This window comes from Limanda limanda, chromosome 11 (genome assembly GCF_963576545.1).
Source record: "Limanda limanda chromosome 11, fLimLim1.1, whole genome shotgun sequence".
In the NCBI taxonomy this organism is placed as follows: domain Eukaryota; kingdom Metazoa; phylum Chordata; class Actinopteri; order Pleuronectiformes; family Pleuronectidae; genus Limanda; species Limanda limanda.
The window spans coordinates 22929167-22940819 of NC_083646.1; the positions used below are offsets into that span (position 1 = coordinate 22929167).

The 11653-nt window shown below is 40.2% G+C and overlaps 1 protein-coding gene across 2 annotated transcripts in view; it reads left to right on the top strand.

Moving 5' to 3' along the window:
- Window positions 1–7928, top strand: part of ano10a (anoctamin 10a) — a 30684-nt gene extending 22756 nt beyond the window's left edge. For both annotated transcript variants that reach the window (XM_061081293.1, XM_061081294.1), the window contains 2 exons: window positions 1871–1987; window positions 6635–7928. In XM_061081293.1, the coding sequence (XP_060937276.1) occupies window positions 1871–1987; window positions 6635–6676 (159 nt within the window). In that variant the 3' untranslated portion in view covers window positions 6677–7928. The remainder of the gene's footprint in view (window positions 1–1870; window positions 1988–6634) is intronic.
- Window positions 7929–11653: the final 3725 nt, after the last annotated feature.

Genomic DNA, 11653 nt, shown 5'->3' on the forward strand with positions numbered 1-11653 from the left:
ACACTGAGAACGATAGTTTAACCTGTGAGGTGAAATTGCATATTTTGTCCTGTCACACATGAGATGGCAGATTTAGTTGTTCTTCATCAGTTGGATTGATAGCTGATTGAAATTCTAATTTTCCAATTAACAGTGACAGGGTGCCATGGTAACAGTATTAAGCGCTGAATACTGAGTAGTGGAAATGTCTGCCAGTCTTTTCAGCAGTTTAGTTGCCTGCTCCCATGTCTCAGTGTTATACTCCTCAGGTCAGGATCTGGCTCATCTGAGAATTACTATTATTCTCTTCCCCTAAATGGACGAGGCAACATTTCAGATTTAGGGAGTGACTTTTGCCTTAATTAGATACTTTGTCTTTTGTCTAGAGGACTCCTCAGTCATTGTGAAAGCACATGATGAATTATGTACATGAAGGAGATCAGCAAGGTCAAGTTCCTTCGAGAGCTTACTGCACTCAGTGAAGCAATGACAAAGAAAATACCACTCAAATGCAGCATCTGTAGTTTTATCACATGCACGATGTCGGACAAAACAAAATTTATTGTCAAACCTTGAGTCAAACGGCATTTCACATTCTCCTCCCAGTCTTCACTCAGCATCCTCTCGCTCTATGCATAACCTTGTGCTGCTGAACGCTCCGAAAAATATAAATTAGCCTTGAATCGCATTAGCAATCAGCTAAGAGCCGGAGTGTTTATTGCGCACTTTCAATCAATATGACAAGTCACTAAGTTCAGGGATTTCTTAGCTTCTTCTGTTTTAATTAGCTGGTGGGCTGACTGGAATGACAAAATGTCTTCATCTGTGAAATGTTGCTCCTGAGTATAAACTGTGAAACGTCTTCATTACCAGCTGCAGGGCTCAAAACTGTCATTACTTTTCTCAGTGAATGTTACCTGCACATTACTAATATGTAACCAGTATGTAACATCCATCATCGGACTGTTGGGACACCTGGGTTCTTTAGCTGAGTCAGTTTGCATTTGCAGAGTAAAAACTCAAAACCTGAATTATGTTTGTATTTGCTTTTAACTATGTAAACTGAATGTATTCATCCTGGCTGCAATAGCTGAATTTTTCTATAGAACAGAGATCAGTTTTGGATTTAAAGTTAAAAAGTCACACGTCATTGTGATAAAAGCAAATCTACATTGATTTCACTGGAAGACGTTGCCACTGAAATCTGACTGAATTTCCCCTTTTCAAGCTTTTACATCTAATATATATACTATATATACTGTCTAATATATATACTGTCTAACAATAACATTACCATCATATCATCAGCACTATTACCATCATCTTGCCACTGCACCTTATCTACCTATTTATCTTGTGTTTCTGTTTTTATTCTTTCTACCTCAATATTTTTTATTTTATTCTATTGTATTGTATTTTATTGTATTCAAGTATACCGTCTGCTATGACGACTTAATTTCCCTTCGGGGATGAATAAAGTAATCTATCTATCTATGTATCTAAAACCAAGCGACAAGTGAAGATGGTTCGAGTTTAGATTCAGAGAATCATCTAACCCAAACCCAGTACATGTCCTCAGACATTCTCTGACCTCATGGTCATAGTCTCTTTTCAGAACAATGACTATTTTTGTCCTCATATAACTTCAAGGACGGTTCTTGTGAGACTTGTCTCTCTCGTCCTGACGTCCCAATCACTCACTGTCCTTGTCTTCTGTTTTTCTGTTATTTCTAATCATGATGTCCCAAGAAATACACCATCCCTTTTCTTCCTACATTTTCACACTAAAAGCTGAATATAAAATTACACAATAGTTTTATTTAATATATGACGCTATAGTTTTAGTACATTATATTGAATCGATGCAATGTGTCTGGTTGTGTGTTTTCAGCACGGACTGCTGGCCATCAAGTTCATCCTGACCTTCCTCATCCCAGATGTTCCCAAACACATCCAGATCAAACTGGCACGTCTGGAGTTTGAATCACTGGAGGCCTTCAAGAAAAAGGTAGAGTGATGTGCTAAACTTTTTGCCTAATAATTATACCAATATAATTTAGAGATTTTGTGTATAAATAAGGAAAAATATCAGTATGGTGGTATAACTGCCACATGCAACCGTGTTAAAAAATACAAGAGAATAGAAAATGTAGTCTTATTGCACTGTAACAATTCCATTTCATGATGACATAGACATGCTGATAAATGATCGGTAAATCTAAATAACTGCAAAAGTGAATACATTACTACACTAGTATATGATGTCATCTTCTGACTTCATAGTGAAGTCATAATGACATTATTCCTACCATATGATTTATATTTGTTGATGTGTATAAACTTTAGGTCTGGTCTATAGTCCTATTGGATGGAGAGATACCTGGAAAAGGATTTATTTGTATTATGCATGAGGCCATTTTCTAACTTCACAGTGACATCTTGATGACATTACCAACACTAGGGATGCCCTGTACTATTTTTCAATTTTTTTCGGTATTTTCAAAAAGATTACTTAACTTTCCTTAATACAAAATACGATGCCCAACAAGTCTTTCCAGTTGTACATTTTTGAACTTCACGATATGTGTCAGGTTTTGGAAATTATAAAATGAGATGTATATATATATGTTTCGTGTATAGCAGTTCACACAAGATATCAGAGTTGACTAAGATTTGAGAGTTGCTTTGAGAGAGATGAAACCATTTTATCAGGCATTTATCAGAAAGGGATTTATTCAAACATGCATTGGAACACGTGTATGAAAACACACTCACACACACAAACACACACACACGCCTTATGGACGCTCTCATGACTCCCTACAAACACACTGGAGTCAGTGTGGAGATCTAATGCATGTGTCCATTACATCATGCTGGTCCACTGCCTTCCATTGAGCATTAAGAATGAGCTCTTGATGCCTGTCCCAGACCACTTTGCAGAAGACAAATGCTGTGCCCTATGCTAATAGTATTGATGTGGCTCCACTGTAAAGCATTAGCTCGCTGGGCCCCGCAGACATTTGTTTGATGTGGCCCGACTCGGCTGAGTGCTCCTGTGATGAGCTCTGTGTTCATCAGTCCTCTCACGTGCTTTCTGTCAGAGCTCCGTGTGTCGCCACGTCACAGGGTCAACTCTTCACTGAGATCTGTCACTGTGTTGTTTCCTTAAGGCAGCTTTACCATTAAATCACATGTAGAGCTCAGTCACTGAAGGTCACAGTATTTTGGAGATGGTTGGTTTAGCCCAGGGGTTTTCAACCGGGGGTCCGCAGCCCCTTGGTGGTCCGCGACGACATTGCAGGGGGTCCACGAAATTCGCTTATATATTTCAACACATTTCCAGATTACTCTTGAATATCGTGAAAAATATCTAAAATAAGAAAAATATGTCTAAAATAAGCTGCTGGTGATCATGAGGTTAAACTTAAGTAGGCCTCAATTGTTTGTGTGATATTGTATGATTATCATTTGTGACATATTCTGCATTACTTTGTCAACTTCCCTCTTCAGTTGTAGCCCCAGTTTATGTTGATTGTTATTGATCACCGTTACTTTAATGTTCTCTCAACATGTCAGCTACATGTCTGTACATTAAAGTCATGAACGTTATATATTGATGAACATATGGTTCTGAAATGCAGTACAACTACAAACTGCATTTTAATTTTGTTTTCAGTTCTTAAGCACTGAAAATCAACCGTTTTTGTTGTTTTTTACACAGATTTTTCTAGATTTGTTCTTAAATAAAACCAACATGGAAAACCAAATTTAAAAACTTCCTTCTATCCACATGCACCCACGCACGCACACTGACACACACGTAGGCACGCGCGTAGGCACATCAGTGGGCCACGGATTACTTTCTAGTCAGAATCGTGATCCCTGGGACAAAACCAGTTGAAAACCCCAGGCATAGCCGACCAGTGCAGCTGCAGTCATGGACTGATTTGCTGTATCTCACCTGCCTCAGTGTGTCAGTGAAGTTTGGTTTGATCAGTGCTGTTGTTGTTGTTGTTGTGGTCTCTGCAGAGGCAGCTCCATGGAGGGTGAGTAGATAAGTCTGTGTGTAACTTTGGATGACGCCGGGGTGATATCATGAAGTAATATTAATAATATGAATAATTATAATCTCCACTTCTTATCCAATCTAACTCCGATGTGTTTGTTGTGAGAGATCTAACACACTGGGTTGTGGTTGCGAGTTTGATATCATATTAATATCATCTGAATAAATTGTTACATATATTAATATAATGAATTGCAGTGGAGGACAGAGTTTGTTTGTCCTCAGACAGAAAAGCGTTGTGAGGGAGTCAGAGCTTCATGAAGGTTCATGATTAGACTCTTGTTGTTGGCAGAACTTTGGACTGTTTTGATTGTGTTATTAACGTCTGCTGTGTTTGTGGTGCACACAAGACACCTTTACCTTCATCAACACAAAATGGGGTTATGTGATTAATTCTCCAAATGGAAACCGAACTGTGAAACTGAACCACAGGCTGAGATCCATTCTGAACCAATGTGATGGCGTCTTATCACCGTGTCGCATCTGAAAAAGCAAAAGGCTGCGCTCTAACACAGTGTGAGAATCCTCCTTTCGCTGGATCAGTTGAGAATGAGGAGGCGACACTGATGAAGAGGATAAAGTCTAAAGAGCAGGTCAACCACGAGGAGCGTTTCAGGATTTTAATGATGCTGTGAGTCCTGATTATCTCGTAATCACATTCTAAAATAAGACAGGAGCATTTTAATTTGTTTAAGAGCGATAATCTGCTCTTTCACCCCGGTTGTTCCATACGTAGATAACATACTGATGTGGGACACTTCAGGCAATGATGTGGCACTTCTCACCTTCTTGTGGCCTGATTAAAATGGAAGTGAGCCTTAAGTGGACACTTTGTAAAATGTGGACAAAATATCCCAAAACAAATGTGGGATTTTTTGGGTCAAACCTGCAGTGCTCTAAACAAGCTCTAATCTGGATGTGAACCTAAAGTGGCCCATGTGGTAAATGGTGAATATGGCCCAAAGAGCACTAAACACATTTGGGCCGTCACCTTTAGTTGACAAGTGGTATAGCTATGGTTAATTGTGACCACCACGCTGATTCATAAATATATATATATATATTTATGAATCAATAGAGTTATAATCCAGGTTGTCGGCTCCCTTCTCAATGGACACTGAAATCCATTCATTGTTTCCCTCGGTGGAAGTTTCCAGTCTCTCTGCTTGTTTACTGCAGCTTTATGTTCCTCATGAAGTCATTAGTGATGAAGCCCAGAGGACGGCTGCCTCAGGGCCGACCCCCCCCGCACTGTGGGACAGATTCTTTAATAACATCCAGCTCTCCTGAACCCTAGTTGTAACTCGCCTGCTTTGCATCCAGCTCGAGGCACAGAGGAATTAATTGATTTAAAAAATTCGCTCTGCCAAGATCAGCATCAAGGGGAAAGGTCTCTCTTCAACATTGTGGACTGTAATTTATCAAAGAGGAACCAGGAGCTGTAAGAGAAGCTTTGTCGGTCAGCTGGACCCAAACACTGTCCTCACACACACCTGCTCTGCGCTCGTCTGTCCAACCTTCACAGACGTTGTTTGGACAGATCTTTGCACCAGGATCAGGTTGTTTATTAACAGTTTAATTCCAGTCATCTCACTGATTAATGTGCTGTCGGCAGAGTGATTCAAACAGTACCTACCTGCCAGAAAGCTCAGTGTCCCTGTGGTGAGACTCAACAGACCATGGACCACAGCCTCCGTGGGCGCCCACTAGGGTTGCAAAGGGGCTGAAAGTTTCTGGTAAATTTCCAGAAACTTTCCATGGGAAGTTAAGCTCGGGAATTTGGGGAATTTTGAAAAAAAACTACGCAAATTAAGCGCTGAGCCATATAAACATTTTCAAAACTCTATTTTAAAGATGTATGGAATGCAGCACACTTGCACGTTGAGTTTCAACCCTCCAATGTGCATTCTTCCATCACATGCACAGATAACTCCCAGCATCCTTCACTCTACAGCAGGGCTACTGAGGCCTGCTGTAGTGTGCAGGACTAGTCAGGTAAGTTTCGATGATATTACTGGGGAAAATATATTAGCATGCTGATTGAGGATTGTTCATCTGTTCATCTAGCCTATTTCCATACATTTATCCATCAATCATAAAATGTTTTTACAGACGATTCCAATTGTTTGGCTAACTAATCTCTGGCATTGCATTAGTGTTTTTTTAATGACCTGACTGGATACGGCTCTGACGTGATAAGTTTTGTTGTATTTGTAGAGCTCAGTGTGAAGGTTGGTCTGGAAACTGTACTGTTGTCATGTTCAGTGACACAGAAACGATCTCTGCTCCTGGTTTCGTTGTGTTGGACTCTTTTTAGTGACGTCGCCATGATCCCAGATCACGCTTTTTATTCAGGATACAAAAGATTGAGCAGAAAGTACAAAATACAGACTGTGATAAATAATAAGAATAATCCGGTTAAGTGAGCAGACAGTGAATAAAACAAGGACATGATCACTGCCAACTCCTCTCACGTCCCTTTAAAGTGCGTGCGTGCACACACACACACTAACACACACACACACACACACAGAGTGAAACAAATGACTAACACAAACATGTTTCTGTTTGTCGTGTGTGTTTCAGAAAATGCTCGAGGCCTCGGAGCTCCGGAAGGTGGTGCAGTGAGGAGGAGAGGAGAGCGTTCAGATACTGACGGACCTCCGGCGCACCCCCACACCCCCCAAGCTTTAAAACAGCATACTATTGTTTACACTGATGTGCTGCTCACACACGTTCACGGTTCTTTATTATAGCAAATCGAAAGCTTTATTATGTCTGATTTACCGCCCAGGTGAGCTGTGGATCTGCAGGAGCATGACAGCACCAACGAGGTTAATGGTGAGAATGGGGCAACTGGTGGTTTAGTATTTAAAAGAGCAGACGACACAGCTGTGCACCACACGTGTTGCTCTCCAGATGAAATGTACTGTAACGAGCTGCAGTGTTAACATGGGACGAATGGAGAAGAGTTTGGTTGAAGCCAGGTGTTCAAATCACAGAGGGATGCTGTTCTCTGACAAAATCTACTGTAGCAAATATAGAGTTTATATCAAGACCTTAATGACGAGTTGTGTGTGTTGTGTGTCTTTCCTCCCTTCAGTCCATCTACACTAATGGTGACTAATGACTGTGTCCACCCAGTGAACTGACCCAATAACCTGCTGCTCACACTTCACTGTAATAAGTGAAGCTGACGTCGCTCAGTAGCACATTCGCTGCTTCCAATCATCAAGTATGGAAGCCGAGAATTGTTCATAAAGATTTGAATGTTCTAAGCAACCCGATGCATATTATATTGTTTTAACCAAATCTAGTCACTCCCGTCTGCTTTGATATCCTCTGCTTTATTCATGCTTCACCAGGCAGAAACTGAAACCATTGCACCTGATTGGATCAGAGCTTTGTCTTGAAGTGGTAATGTTCTCTCCATCACGTGATCAAACAGAAAACCTGCACATTAATCTTTCTACCTGAACTTCTAAACCTGAAAAAAAAAGTAAACAAAGAAGACGAATTCAAGCTTTGAAACATACAAAGTATTTGAAGTAAAAATGATATTTGCTATGAATGAAGTGGTATTTAAACAGTAAGTGTTCAGTAATGATTAATACTTCCATGTGCTCTGTTACTTGTACGATGTACGATGGCAACAAACTGTCGACTTGATGTGTCTTATCTCAGCATGTGATGTGAACAGGGTCTTCTCTTCTAATCAGTATCGGTTTGTTCCTTCCAGTCATATATTGATGTAACGCCCCTGGTGCCTTGAAATGCAATGCCTATCTGAATATAAGTTTTATATGCACTGAACACAGTCCTCTGCTATTTACATCAACATGTGAAGATGTATAGAATAAAAAAGTAGATTGAAAGCCGAGCCGCTCTCTGTCGTCCTTTGTGTCGGTTCAACCTCTTGCAGACGAATGTCGCCAATTTGCCTCAATCCATATTCCGGTCTTTTTATCCCACTAATGCCTGATTATCCCACTAATGCCTGATAGTGCAAATACTACGAATACCATGAAGGTATTGGAAGTACTCTGCTTTTATCTAGTGGTCGGATTGGAAAATACATACTAGCCCCTTGGTACTGTGCAGCAAAGTTATTTTGAGATATTAAGCGGTATTTGAAATACTGTGATGATGGAACAGCAATGATTGTACAGAAACATATGTTGTTATTCAATTTCAAGTAAAAGCAGCGTCAGTATAATAATCTACATACCAGAGACTGGAAAATTTGTTAAATTACGGTTATGCCCCATTATGCCTAATGTCGCTAATTTGATATCTTTTGTATATGCTATATTGAAATCAACAATCTCCACTTAATTTAGCATCTGTATGACAGCCAAAAACACAAATAATATTTTTTTTATATATTGGAAATTATTCAGGCAATAACTTAACCGATAAACAGGGAAATGAAACATGCTCAACTGCTCCTCCTGTGTGTTTGCATGTGTTACTGCAGCTCCTGAAGCTCTAACGCTGATCACAGACATATCAGCTCGGAGTGAACTTAGAGTGTGAAGCTTCTGGGAAACTTGAGAGGATCTGAATGTGCCAAGTAGCAGCGAGTGAAGCTCCTCAGTGTCGTGTAGCGTGGAAATCCCCGCTGACTGCGTTTCAACACCTTCACTGACCTGGATCACTTCCTCCAGGCCGAGTCCTGCTCCTCACTCACTGCTCTCTGATAAATGGAAGGGTTCAACACCGCACTATTTTTATATCTCAGCACCAGCGACAGCCAGGGCCCGGAGGCGTTATGTTGACCGGCTTTCATTCCCATTCTTGTGAACATGATATCACAAGAACGCTTTGAAGGAGTTTCTTCATATTTGGCACAAACCTTCCCTTGGACTCCAGGATGAACTGTCTAGATTTTGGTGGTCAAAGGTCAAGGTCACACTGGCCCTTACTAAATATGTTATTCTTGAACATCTTGAATATCTTAAAATCAGCTTGAGACAATGTCTTTATATTTGATACATTCACTTGGACTCAAGGAGGAACTGATCAGAGTTTGGTGGTCAAAGGTCAAGGTCACGTGAGCTTACGATGTTATTAATGTGACATCTCAGGAATGTCCAAAAGGGAATTTCCTTCCATCTGGCACAAACATTCACTCTGACTCAAGGATGACCTCATTAGAATTTGGTTGTTAAAGGTCAACGTCACTGCACCTCTCAAAAACGTTTTAAATGTTATATCTCAGCAACACCTGAAGAGAAATCTTTTAAATGTACTTTTAAAAACTTACAGATCAACTGATCAGAGTTCGGTGGTCAAAGGTCAAGGTCACACTGGCCCTTTCAAAATATGTTATTCTTGAACTTCTTGAATATCTTAAACTTAGCTTAAGGCAATGTCTTTAAATTTGATACAAACATTCACTTGGTCTCAAGGATGACCTGATCAGTTTGGTGGTCAAAGGTCAAGGTCACGTGAGCTTACGATGTTATTAATGTGACACATCAGGAATGTCCAAAAGGGAATTTCCTTCCATCTGGCACAAACATTCACTCGGACTCAAGGATGACCTGATTAGAATTTGGTTGTTAAAGGTCAACGTCTTAAATGTAATATCTCAGGAACACCTCAAGAGAAATCTTTTAAATTTAAAATTTACACTTTTAAAAACTCACAGATCAACTGATCAGTGTTCGGTGGTCGAAGGTAAAGATCCCAGTGACCTTACATAAAAAAAAATGTATGTAGATATCAACTGCACTGATTAGCACACATCCACAGTAGTGTAATTCTAGTGTTGTGATTTAAAAGGCTCACCTGTAGAAACGAGCCCACACCTTGTTCCCACTACAGCTCTTTAGACTGGAAGCTCATTGATTCATTGAGGTTGATTCAAACCTCAGAAGAAGGAGCCAGACGAACACACGTATGAGACAGTACTCCACATTTTATTTTTGGATATTACCATAGCTATATGTAACATCTGACAAGTGACAACAGGTCAACTACAGAATTATACACTGAATATTCCTGTCAGTTCCAGCTCAGACGTTTTTTTTCTTTTTCTGCTTTTTGGTCCAGTTACATTCCTGCGACTGACTCCCTCTGTTCTCAGTGTCACTGAATGTCAAACATTGAAACACATGCACGTCATTCACCTGGAAACAGCTGAGTAAGACGACAGTCAGAGACCCGACAGTATGAAGAGAATCGTGGTTTTTCTCACACGGCTTTATTTTTAGCTGAGACACCCATACAGTAGAACTAATTATCATAAGGCTAGATGACTGTACAGCTATGCACCAAAAGGCTCACTCTGCTGTTCTAGATATAGAGAAAGAGCACCGTATTTACAACTCTATGTACATTTGGTTTTCAAAAACAAAGAAGGAAAAAAAAAAAGAGAAAAACAAACACTTAAAACCTTTTAAAACTTCCTTTTGCCTTTTTCAGCCCAATGCAGCCGTTGTGAGGCAGCACAAGTCTGGGATCAAACAAAAAGAAACTCATAGAAATGTTTCTGTACAGATAGCTGCAACACACAGAATAGCTTATTGCCAAATGCCCTTAAAGAATCATTTGTACACGTCTTGGTGAGCTCCTGTAAAGCTGCGAGTCGTGAGCTTCCTCTGCTGCTGATTTACTTCTCACAAGCTCCCGTCAACGTCGAAAATCAGCAGATCACTCCCAAAACAAAAAAGGTACATGTTTTAAAAAATAAACTTTACTGTATCTACAGACTCGACACACGAGTCAATGCGCTGCGTCCACTGAGCTCGGGGGGGCAGGCGAGTGCAGCTGGGACTAGAAGATGGCAGCGTACATGAAAATCAAAGTAATACAGAGTCAGACACGACCGGTGGTCTGTATCAGCAACTACAGCAACACAACGTTCTGAATAAAAAAATAATACCTCATATTAAATATACGGACAGCAGTAAAATATCCAAAACGTGGCGAGCGTGAGCCTGGTTGCTACGGTCTTGATTCAGACAGCGTCCAAATTTAAAGGGTTGTGACCGACATCTTGTTGGAGGTCAAGTGAACGAATGGAGCTAAAAAAAAGTCAAGAGTAAAATATACAATTAAAAAAAACATAAAAACAGATTGTCTGGGTGCAATGTGGAGTCCAGACTGGGGTCAGAGGTCACTCACATTCAAACCACCGCTCAAAGGAATCTAAAGCTGCTGAAAACACTCGGAGAACCGGGGGGGGGGGGGGGGGTGATAAACACTGGGCGCTGCGACACCTACTGCTGACTACAGGCTGCAGCAGTGAATGTGGTGGGAGGGGGGGCGGACAGGAGTAGATTCATCTGGTAATTAGTCTGCACTCTTAAATATATTTTCTCCATGTCAAACATTATCTTAAAAATAGCAGAACCTTTCTTTTTTATATCGATATTTCCTTCTACAATAAGACTTGAGATATTACAAATATTTTTTACATTAGAACTTCATTCTGGTATAGATGGGACTCTTTCTCTAAAAATAATTTTGGTATTTTCTATTTTAGGGGATAAAACTACTAGACCTAATCTGGATTTTTTTTTTGTTTTTTAGTAGGTTCAATACAGAACTTTAGCCAATGACCCCCCCACCCCCACCCCAACTTAATAAAACCCTCCA